The sequence below is a fragment of the Lissotriton helveticus genome, chromosome 8 (assembly GCF_964261635.1).
Source record: "Lissotriton helveticus chromosome 8, aLisHel1.1, whole genome shotgun sequence".
In the NCBI taxonomy this organism is placed as follows: Eukaryota; Metazoa; Chordata; class Amphibia; order Caudata; family Salamandridae; genus Lissotriton; species Lissotriton helveticus.
The window spans coordinates 1,689,551,077-1,689,563,741 of record NC_136069.1 but is presented as its reverse complement, the minus strand read 5'-3'; the positions used below and the strand labels follow the sequence as shown (position 1 = coordinate 1,689,563,741).

At 43.4% G+C, this 12,665-nt stretch overlaps 1 protein-coding gene across 1 annotated transcript in view; it reads left to right on the top strand.

Moving 5' to 3' along the window:
* LOC144772139 (TRPM8 channel-associated factor homolog) overlaps positions 1-12,665 on the top strand; it is a 225,455-nt gene that overhangs the window by 141,479 nt on the left and 71,311 nt on the right. Inside the window, exon 4 of the mRNA XM_078656294.1 lies at positions 11,981-12,075. Coding sequence (XP_078512420.1) covers positions 11,981-12,075 — 95 coding nt within the window. The remainder of the gene's footprint in view (positions 1-11,980; positions 12,076-12,665) is intronic.

Genomic DNA, 12,665 nt, shown 5'->3' with positions numbered 1-12,665 from the left:
CATACTTTAGTGTCTTAGATTTGAAGGAATCACATCAGCATACACCAGCTCTCTCTTCATGTGAACCGCATCAACTGTTGTGTATGTGTGTTCGGCAAAGCAATATAAAACCCGCCTCATGCCCAGAATTGGCAGAAGTTGCACTTATGTTATGAGTATGAAGTCGTGGAGATCAGACCTCATAACAATTCTGTATCGTGTTGTTCTTGAAACTTTAGCACTCGCTGTACAGATATAGTTTAACAAGTAAAGCAGATAGTAGACCAATAACATATTATTCTCATGTAAACCACGATGAACTACTAGGTGGAAAGCTAAAGCAACAACTAAGTGTCGTGTGCAGAAGTTGCAAAAAAGGAAAAATGGCGTTTAAACCGGTAATGAGCCCATGCTAACTTAACACGGTGTAAAGATATCCAGGACCTAGATGACACCTCCTCATGATCCGGAAACGAACTGAATAAGATAATAGAAGTGCCATCTCATGAGAGCAGATTGCAAGTTTATATGTGGACGGTCCGCAAGGTAAAGCATTAAAAACTAGGAAAATTCAATGCTAAAGAAAAATAAAACAGCCAAGTACTTTATCGAGTCTTAAGCCAATAGGCAAGGTAAATAATAAAAACTTGACAAATAAGTCAATGAATTGTCAATGAAATGCTAGTACTCAGCATATCAAACATGAAAAAGGTCTATGACATAACTGTGTATGCAAAATAAGCTGCAACAGCCTCCAATAGGAAGTCACCGTCTTCATCCGAAAACAGTTCAGCCATCCAATTTAAAAGCGGAAAAGAACATACGTGCTCTCCCAGCACCGGATCCTCTATCACCATCAGAGGACAGCTCGGTGGGTTTTCAAGAAAGCTGTGTTCCAAGAAAGACTGTGCTGCCGCCAGTAAATTCCAGGGACCAAGTAGTCCATGCATCAATGCCACAGCCATAATCCTTTCGCCAGGACAAATCAACTCGTGAGTAATGATAGGAGTCATCAGCTGATTAAAGTCGACGTCAGGAGAAACCGGTCCGCAGAGACACAAATCAATGGCCCAATCGAAATCACAGGTCAGGCAGTGAAATACAGGCTGGACACAGGTGAAGTAGGAGAACCGAAAAGATAATCCATATGCCGTGCTTAATATCGCCAACGGCATTGTGCCATAATATTCTAGCATGCGATTGCGGAACAGTGTCAGCAGCTGCAGGGTCGGAGGTTGCATAGGAGGGACATCCATATTTAAAAATGTAAAAAAGCACAAGAGCGTCCGCTGGTAATGCAAGTAAAAATGCAATCCACGAACCAGAGTGGAGAAAATGGAATGAAAGGGAGCAGGGATGACTCCAAAGATTTTCTCAAATGAAGTCACGAGACCACTGGTAACAACTTTAAAAAAGTGTGCCAGGGATTTTGTGGAGGATGCGTTAAAGATAGTCGGAAACATGTTGCTGAAATTGAAAGGCAAACCTGTGTACGGGTGTTCGCTATGTGAAGTACGAAAGTTTCACGGGCCGAACTCAAGGCCACCTCTCTCTGAGACAAAAGAGCTCTTATTCTTGTCATGCCGTTGAAACGTGTCCCAAGGTTGGTATTTGTGGCCAGATTGAAAACTCCCTATGTTCATGTGTGGGAGGAAATAGAACATTTCTGCAGCAAATAACCCGTTCACTTACTGTTACGATAAAAGGAATACTTTTTAATTAACTCAGAACAATCTTCATTATTGAGCATCAAATAACTACCATTTTCCAACAACTTGAACGTGGGGATGATAGCAGGAACTGGCGTGCCTTGCAACACGCAAGCCATATTTGGTCGGTGTTTGTTGCATGAATCGTGTAACTGTATGTGCCTACACATTAGTGAATGATCTGGCGTCTCAGTGCATTCCTCTCCATTCAGATAAACTTCTTGATCATCTTTGAAACATCTGTATGTGTATGGAAGCGACCAGACCTCATGAACAAAAGCACTACCTAAAGGTTCATAAAGACCTATTGGTATATATTTCATACAATTTGAAAACTTATATAAAGCAAAAGGCAGCGTTATTAAACCGTGGATAAGGCATGTTGCCAAAAAACCCGCAATCCTCTGCTGATGATGTCACTGAGCATGTCATGAATGATGTAATATGTGACATCATCAGTAGTGGATTATGGGTAATAGTATCTCTAGTTTACTCCCCTATAGCTGTCTTTCTTTTAACATAAGTGTGTGTTTCCTTCCCTTATACTTACTGTTTTTGGTTCGCTTCCAGTTCGCGTACCAGCGAGCGAACTAGGAAGCGAACTAAGAGAAATAGAGGTTGGCACAGTTCCAAATATTGTACCAATTTTTTAATAACGGGGAGGTAGTTCTGAAAAGAACTTTTTTTTTTATTTTTCTGAACATTTTTTTACTGTTTTTGAATTTTTCGGAACAGTTTTATATTTTTTGGGGTTTTTCTTGGAGGGGGCAATGAAAACGATTCATTGTAAAGGGCTCAACAGGAGCAACAAAACAAAAAAAAGAAGTATTTATTATTTTGGGCGTTTCGGACAAACTTGCATATGATAGTCAATAGCTCTGTTGATCAGAGTGATGCTTCTTTCTCCGTAGGAAATGAATCCATCGCAAAATACGCAGGTGTGTTTTACTTCACCAAATCTCATTTGTATATTTGGCACCATCTCCCTGCCCTCTGGTCCCGTTACTTCCGGTACAACAGATCTTCTGGCCATAATAGGGAGATTATCTAGGTCGTTCCGAAACTGTGCAGCACTGTAGTTGTTAGGATGCCACCTAGTCATATGGCGATGCATTGTGTAGTTTCCGAAACTGTATTTTTTGTCGGTCCCTCTGGACAGTCTATCTTGACATATAAGGCAAGTTACGTATCTTGCATTTACTTTTTTCTGACCTTTGGGAATTTTAAAAAATTGCCAAATGAAGTTTTCTTTCCGGTGAGACGTCTTGGGCTGCTCAGGCAAAAACTGCCTCTCTTCGTGCTCGTCCTCCTGTTCCTCTTCTTCTTCTTCTTGTTGAATTACAACTTGAGCAGGTGGTCCACTCTTCCTTGGATGTGGTGGAGGTGGTGGGGAAGCACCAGCTGAAGCTACTAAAGAAGCCATTGCTCAGTGATCACAAAGGGTCTTTCTCTCACAATGATGAAAGTCAGAGTGAGGAAAGAAGGAGGGATTTTCATCATTTGGGAAAAACAAGAGTTCTCAACCAATCAAAAGTGTTCATTTTAGATTATATGACCTAGTCTTACATCATTAGGAAACCAAAAGTGAAATGAACCAATGAAAAGTGTTATTACCAAGTCACATGACTTGCTGTGTTTACGTTAAGCGCTTTGCAGGGCCTCCCGGTTTGCTTCCAGAAACCTGCGCTTTGGCACTCGCTTCGCGTACCAGTTCGCTAACGTAGCACGTCATATGACGTATCACGCGACAACGTGGAACGTCATGCGGACGGGAGGCGTCACGATGTTGTTTTCTAACGCGGCACTTGCGGTAAAGAAACGTTTACCGGCTCGCGGTCTATTTCGCGGCATCAAGGTCAGCTAACGGGAAGCTTCCCGATTCGCGAAGCGGGAACGAAGAAAAAAAAATATTTTAAAAAAAAATTATTCATAAACATATAAAATATATTTTTGGATTTAAAGAAGAATACATTTTACAGCTACAGATATTAGCTGTTAAAAAACCAATGAAATTCACAGAAAAAACCATAGGTTATAGACCATATATAGTTAGGAATTAGCATTTACAAAACCTTGAAAATTCACTGAAAAAACCATAGGTTATAGACCATATATAGTTAGGAAATAGCATTTAGAAAACCTTATTTTACTCACACAAAACCATTGAAATTCCATATATAGTTAGTTGCACTAACTATATATCGCGCACCTGCAATCCACTGCTGATGATGTCACATATTACATCATTCATGACATGGTCAGTGACATCACTGATGACATCACTGATGACATCTCAAATGACATCACTGATGACATCACTGATGACAACATCCAGTGACTGTATGCTTCTGTAAAGTTAAAATATGTCTTACATATTGAAGAATGAGTGGATGTATAAGTGTCTGGATGAAGGATTTAGTAGGTGCATGACTGACTGTATAAGTGAGTGATTAAATGTGTCTCACTGAGTGCATGGGTTAGTGACAAAACTGTTTTAAATTGTGCATCATTGTGTCTGTTGTTTTGTAATCTGATGCATGTGTTGATCATTAGCTATATGACTAACTATATGGGTTATTGATTAGTTGCCCAAGTATTTGTATGGGAGACTGAGTGTGTGTGTGGGTGTCTGGGAGGTGTATGACTCTGTGCATAGATGTGTGAGCAGTTGATTCACTAGATGTATGGGTTCAAAAGTGCATGTGGAAACATCTGTATGGGCGGTTGACTGTGTGCATGAGTGTATTGGTGAGTGAATGGATATCTCAGTGCTACATGTCAAAGTAAGTACATATGTAAAACACAGTACATGTGATAGTTGACATATATAAATAACTGTGCATAAGAGCCAGTGAATGTGTGAGTGGCTGTATGGATTATTGTGAACTTGTATCAGGGATTGTATAACAGAGTAAATATGTGTTATTATATGTTCCAATAAGTAAGGTGTGTATAACTATATAGTTGAGGAAATCGAGGTGTGATTGATTCTTTGCAAGACTGACTAGGTGTGTGAGTAACTCCATGGATGAGTGACAGTCTGTGAGTGTCTGTTTACACTGAGTGTATCTAAGGTTATATTAGAGTCTGAAGAGGTTCATTGTATCATCACATGAATGATGTCATCAGTGATGTGATCAGTAATGTCAAATGAGATGTCATCAGTGATGTCATCAGTGATGTCATTTGAGATGTCATCAGTGATGTCATCAGTGATGTCACTGACCATGTCATGAATGATGTAATATGTGACATCATCAGCAGTGGATTGCAGGTGCGCGATATATAGTTAGTGCAACTAACTATATATGGAATTTCAATGGTTTTGTGTGAGTAAAATAAGGTTTTCTAAATGCTATTTCCTAACTATATATGGTCTATAACCTATGGTTTTTTCAGTGAATATATATATATATATATCGATCCAGCCTATCTCCGATGTGCTAGCCGCACAGAAAGGCACGCAGACAGCAAATTGAGCACTTCGAGGCAAGTTGGTATGAAGTTGCTGTATTTTATTTTACAACATGTGGGTAAAAGAATGTCATCAGATGCGTTTCGGGCACGTCCGTGTCCTTGCTCACTGATGTATTATATATATATATAAAACCAGTACCTCCTACTCATCGGAAAAAGCACAGCACACTCCGGAGTTCAAGGGCAAGGGTTTTATTAAAATATTATGCACGTGGTGCTAGCAGTCCCCTTGAAACGCTAAGGCAGACGCGGTTCAAGCCTTCCAAATGGCTCTCATCAGTGCCTGTTCCTGGGTCTCCGCGCTCTCTTTGCTGGTTGAAACAAGGTGCATGTGAGTGGAAACTTGCTCCTTAATGATGTCATCATGCTCCTCCTCCAAAGGGCGATGTCTTGACCACACGCGCTTTCAGCCTGCCAAGCAATGCATGCTGGTAGATGCAGTCCATAAGGGTGCTTGTGCAGTGACAGAGCCTCTCCTCACATCAGGTGATGTCTCCAGTTGCTGGACATGGGCTGTACTCCAGCTCGAGTGCCCAGCAGGATGACCAATATATATACATATATATATATATGTGTGTGTGTGTGTGTGTTGCAAGTTGAAGTAAGGCAAAAAGTAATGTTTGCGCTCGGAAATTCACCAGTATAGTTTATTAAGTAAACTATAACGTACACATGCTACATCACTCATGACATGTTAAATGACGTACTTGATGGCATCACTAATAATGTCTTGTAGGATGTTGGGCTATTAGGATGTGAGTCCTTCTCAAGTAATAAGTACCCTTTTTACTAGGGATGGAATGGCTACCCTGAGGCATCCTAGCACTGTAGACAGACGCGCATGGGTGAGAGGTAGGGGCCTAGTCAGAGTTGGTAAACAGCAGGGTTTTTAGCTTTTTATGCAAGGTCAGTAGATTAGGTTCAGATCGAAAGGGGAGGGGAAGGGAGTTCCAGAGTTTGGCTGAATTGTAGGAGAATGATTAGCCCCCACATCTGGCGCTCTTGATCCTGGGTAATGTCACAAGGAAGGGGGAGGCTGATCTGAGCTTTCTATCAGGGTGGTAGGGGGTGATCAGGGGGTGATTGATGGTGGCACCTGTTTTCCAGAAGGCTCGGTGGGCGATACACATGCTTTTGAATTTAATTCTTTCCCTCACTGGCAGCCAGTGCAGATTCTTAAGTCTGGATCTGACAGGAAGACGGCGGGGGATCTGCAGGAGGGTTCATGATGCACAGTTCTGTGTGACCTGGAGCTTGTTTAGGGTGGCTTGGGAGGCTCCTAAATAGAGGACATTCCCAAAATCTAGGCGAGACAGAATGAGGCCCTGGAGCATGATCTGCCTGGCCTTAAAGGGTAGTAAAGGGAGGATTTTCCGGATAAGCCTAAGTATGCCAAAACAGGTAGTGGAGAGTTTAGTTGCTTGGTGATTAAAATTAAAAGACTTATCCAGCCAAATGCCCAGGCTCTTAATTGTGTCCTTGGGTACGGGGGAGGGTCCAAGACATGAAGGCCACAAGGAGTCAATAGCGGGGCTGGGGGGGTTACCTAAGAGCATCAGCTCGGTCTTGTCCCCATTTAATTTGAGACAGGACGTTGTCATCCATGTGGTCACCGATTCTAAACAGACACTCAGATTGTTGGGCTCGGTGTGAGGTTGATTTAGGGCCACCTCTAGCTGAGTATCATCCGCGTAAGTGACGATTTTTATCCCAAAGGGGCGGACAATCTCAGCTAGGGGGTACATGTAAATATTAAAAAGCGTAGGGCTCAGAGAGGAGCCCTGCGGCACACCGTAGCCCAGAGGTCTGCTGGGGGAGGTGATTTCGCCCTCAAAGACTTGGAAGGAGCGATCAGACAAGAAGGACTCGAACCATGTGAGTGCTTTCTTTGAGACTCTGAGATTTGTAAGTCTGTGTAGTAAGGTGTTATGATTTACGGTGTCGAAGGCGGCGCTTAGGTCAAGGAGGATAATAGCTGCGGTGCCTCCTTGATCCATGATCTTCCTTGCCTCCTCTGTCACAGCAACGAGGGCAGTCTCAGCCCCATGCATGGGTCGTAATCCTGTCTGGGAGGGGTCAAGCAGGTGGTTGCTCCCTAAGAACTCAGTCAAAATCTTATTGACATGTTTTTCAGCAATCTTGCTTAGCCAGGGTAGTAGGGAGATTGGTCGGTAGTTCCCTGGGTTGTTTGGGTCTACGTTAGGCTTTTTGAGGAGAGCTTTGACCATAGCTCATTTACAGGCGGGTGGGACGGTCCCAGTGGCCAGAGAGGCATTGATCAGATCGAGAATGGTGAGTAGGATGTGTGAGATTGCTGTCACCAGAGTGCGCGGTGGAGCAGGGTCGTTGGTGGAGCCGGATTTCACCTGGTGCATAATTGTTTGTAGTGCGAAGGAGTCGATAGGGGTAGACTTTCGAGTGTTGCAGGGGGGTGGGGTCCTAGCTCCGGAGGTTTGATGGGTGGAGTGGGGACCTGGGTGTTGGGAAAGGAGGAGTAGATGGTTTGTATCTTATTGTAAAAGAACTCTGCTAGGTCATTACAACGGGGTTGGGCGTTGAGGGGATCTGGAGGTTTTTCTGGGAGTTTAATAAGAGTTTTTGCAACTTGATAGATTTCCTTGAGCCTGGAAGCGGGTGCTTTGATCTTTTCTTTTCGAAGAAGGCCGCTTGGACGGTTTTGATTTCATTTTTATAGGTTTTTTTTGCAGCTCTGTATGTGGATTTACTTAAGGGTGAGTAGTCCAGGCACCATTTCCTCTCCAGTTTTTTGCATTGCCGTTTTTTCTCGAAGGTCCGTTTTAGTTCTGCTCTTGGGTATGGTGCATTTTATGGGAAGTACAAGATCTAGTGAGTTTGTGATCCAGCTGTTATAATTTTCATTGGCTAGGATAGGGTCAGAATTGCATGTTGGTAAGGATGTTCTAAGAGTTGCTGCCCAATCCGCTTGGGGAGTTTGACCAGTTGCGTTCCCTCCGAGTGACTGCAGTGGAAGACGGGTGGGTGAGAGGGGTAGTCCAGGAAATTGGGATTAGGAAGTGATCTGTCCAGCGAAGGGGGAGGAGTTTCCTACTAGGAGGTCTGCACAGTTACTGAAGATGGGATCAAGAAGGTGGCCCTTAGAGTGGGTTGGTGCCAGCACTAGTTGCTGAAGTTGTAACGCGGCAAGACTGGAGGTTATTTCTAGGGAAGAGTGGTGATTGATGGGAACATCAATATGGACAATGATTTCAATTGTAAACATTGCATTGTTCCATTGTTCATCATCAACTTCATACATTTAGCATTTTAACACCTTAGGAGCTTCGTAAATATACCTCCCCAGTGCTGCGCTGTCCATTATCCAGTGCTGAATGGACGTCCAACGGTCGCACGCAGCACTGGGGAGGTAGTGCCCGTGACGACCGTTGGCCGACGGCAGCACTTAAAGGGTTAAATTCAAATAATTTATCTGAGCCCTTCCATTTACTTTAGTCAGACTGGTACAGCAGTGATTGGACCAACCACAAAAAAACCTGTCATCCTTAGCTCATGTACAAAGCACAGGCTCACGAAGCTTTGAAATAATAAGAAGCCTCTTGTCGGGTCATGGATATGTGTCCAGAGGAGACTTAGGGAGCATTTTTAATAAAAGCATTCGGTGTGGCTGAGGCTTTCTTGCAGCTCCCCATCATCCACTGAAACATTAGTGATGCCCCTGCCCCTCCGTGAGGTACCACAGCAAGAGTGCATCCCAATTTAAACCTGTGCATGGGCCATTAAACTGCACTGCTTCTAGGAGGGTAAAACACTAATGAAGCTTCAATCATATGACAACCGCTCAGAGATTGAGGCCCCTCATAAAGGCAAATGTGGTGCTGACATATCTTTAGTCAATTCAATTCAATTCAATATGAAATGAAATATCTTTAGTCTTTTTTATGAGGGAGTCACAAATGCTTTACTGTGTCTATTTCCAGTCAAAGCAAATGTTATATGTAGATTGGAGACAATTTCTCTAAATTGACTGTGAAGCCTAACTGGAATACAATCAAACTGTTGTTGTCTATGATGTTCTGGCTTTGATGAAACACATTTGGAACATTCCTTTTTACACTCCAGTCATCCGTGTAGCAGCCTCCCCAGCCTCGTGGCATGTAAAGGATCATGCAGCACACAGAGCTTGTTATTGCACGCCTTTATTCCTCAGCGTGTAACTTTTAACTGAACATTCTACATCAAGAATTCTATCAACCACACCCAAGCACTTACATCACTGTTCTATAGAGTCCATCCAGAACCAAAAGAGTCCCGCTATCTCTAACTCACAAGACACTACGTTCCTGACATAGGTACACACACACATGCTCCCTACCTTTAGGAGCTCTTTTACTACTGTTAGACACTTTATAAACCAGAAGTACCTGTCTGTAATGTGTGCCACTTAGCACACATTTTAGGTTCTCTTGGTGCCTTGGATTTATTAGGATGTGGAAATATGCATATTGTAACTACATTGTCATTTTTTCATCATTTGGGTGACATCCTGAAGCATTGTCATCTTGAAGTTTAATGTCTTGACCTATTATTCAATGGTAATAAGGTGAGAATTTGTCTTAAAGTGTTTTGCTTTGTAAGTATTCCAAAATTAACCCAGTATCACTGATTGAGGAATGTTTTTGCTGTATTCCTGGTGAGGCAGATAATCCCTCCAACAGCAGAGGAATGTGATTCTTGTTCATGTTACTTTTTGGTTCTGATGTTCTGGGGTTTGGATATGAAATCCGTACAGGCTCCTTAGCTGAGGATTGCCATCTGGTCTCAGGCATTCCGCAGCAAGGTTGGTGCAGTCTGGAAAGGTATCATGTGCTTCTTAGTTTCTGTGGCAGAGTCTTTCGGATCTGTCACATAACTTCTTCTCTCATATGAAATGTCTGCCTCTGGGGATGCTGTTGCCATGTCAAACTTGAATAACGCTGTCCATACTGAGGCTGTTGTTCCACATACAGTCTAGTAGTGTGCTGCATCCAAACGCATAGACCACATGGTAGAAGGCTTGCAGTGTGAGTTCCTTGCAAACGAAATCACAGATTGTTAGCACAAGACAATGAGGAACAATAACAGCCAATAACACGACAGCTGCACCAGGGAATGCAGCTGGTACAGCCACAGCCTAGTAACATCAGGGGTAGCAGGGACTATGCTTGACTGGCTAAAGAATTTCCTCAGCCATAGGAGGCAAGTCACGGTGCTGGGAGAGTATTGCTCTGAAGAAAAAGCAATGCCAACAGGGGTGCCTCAGGGTTCAAGTTTGAGCCCTGTACTGTTCAATTTGTACATGACCCCCCTGATCGAGCTGATTACATCTTTCCACATCAGCACCATATCGTATGCTGATGATACTCAGCTAATCCTTGTAGTAGATGGCGAAACGGTGAAGGCAGAGGAAAATCTTAGAGATTGCCTCGCCGCCACCTTCGATTGGATAAGGAAAAATCATCTCAAATGTAACACGGGAAAAAACGAAATTCTACCGTTCGGGCCCCAAAACCCTTTTTTCCCCAGAATATGGTGGCCGCTAGACGCGGAGATCCCCCAAAACACTATCGATACGGCCCGCAACCTGGGGATTAGGTTTGATGAAGCATTATCATTTAAGCAACTAGCAGGGGCTGTGGCAGGGTCTTGATTCAGTATCATCAGAGGACTCAGAAAATTCTTTGATTTTCTTCCACTGGCAGCCAGGAAGACGGTGGCGGTAGCACTCATAACATCTCGTCTGGACTACTGTAACAGCCTATATGCAGGATTAAATAGATCAGTCCTGCATAGACTGCAGTTGGTCCAGAACGCTGCCGCCCGTCTGGTCCTGAACTGGCCAAGGAGGTCATCTGCCTCGGCTGCGCTTAGGACCTTGCACTGGCTGCCTATCCACAAACGTGTACTGTTCAAAATCTTGGTCATCACTTTCAGAGCATACCACCAGCAAGGACCCAAGTATTTCCTAACCCGGTTCAGGCGTTATGTACCGTCTCGTTCCCCTCAGGTCCTCTAACATGAACCTGCTGCTGATTCCCAAGTTCAGGTTATCCACGAAGGGAGGAAAATCTCTCGGAGTACTGGGTGCCAGGGGCTTGGAATAAGCTTCCACCCAAATTGCGACAAATCCCTTTGAGAACCAATTTAGAAAGGCCCTGAAGACTTGGATCTTCAACCTCCCGGATACAGCATGTATGACTCTGGTATAAACATAAGGATACATGCGAAGATGAGACTGATGTGTGAGTAGTTTTTTCGGCCTATTTCCATCCTAGGTTACGTGCTACAGCACCAAGATGCTCCTTGGAGTGATAGCTGCGCTCTATAAAAGCATACTTACATTACATTACATTACAAATGCCAAACTAACCACCATTATGCCAGGGCTACCCTCAAAGATGCCCACAGTATCCCAGCAATTACCACCATTGTGCCAGAGTCAACAATATATAACAGATATTTTGTAAAATGTTATGTATTACTCTTCCTACATTTCCCACGCATTACCCAAATTTCACTCCTCCTGCTCCTGGCTCTTAGATCCTACCAAATGACAAACCATGGTTGTGTAATTGACCGCAAAGAGCATATAATACAGCCTGTAACAATCCATTTTGCACATGGTGCTCACATCTCCATCAGTAATCCACACACAAATGTTGCCCACTCTTTCTTACTGGATCTGGGCGTGAACAACAGTTCATTTTGATGAACAAATGCTGAATATACAATCTTCAATCCGTGTGTGGTATTATACTTTTTATCGCAATCGTTCTTTAACCATGTCTCAATTCTTGCAGGATCCACAGCTTGGAGAAGCACAGGACTTTACCTCTACCCTCTGCAGAATGCAACCATTGTATTCCCACCAGCTGCCATTGAAGCAGACCTGCAGGTAAGACACTAATTATAATAGAAATAAATGTCCTTAAAGTTTTAGCTGTTCCATTATGTCTATCAAGAATATATTCTGTCATTAATTTGGCCAAGATAAATGATGAACAATAAGGAGTTTGGTGACCAACCCAAAACACTTCTGTGAGCATATTGCAGTAATCTCCCAATATCTCTAAGTCACCAGTTCAATCAAAATCCCCTATGGCTTTAAATTATCTACCACGCCCTCCACAGCTTTTCCTGGTGAAATCGACATCTCAATTTTCAAAATGGGCAACATCCTCCTTCAAGCTGCAGAATCCCACCTCACCACCTTCGAACACCACTTCAACACCTTGAGCCTCCAACTTTACAAATCCACTCCTAGCCTTCTCTCTTCCCAACCACACAACGCCCTTCTGTTCTCTCCATTATATCCTACCCCTGTCCCCCCATACCTTCCCTTCAGATAACACCATCCCCCAATCAATAACCTCTCTCCTTCCCTGCCCTGACACCTCTACAGCTAATGCCACCCCTCAATGGCTGAACTCCATATATACGCTCCCCCTTCTCTCTTCCTGATCTCCACCTACACACTCCCGCTCC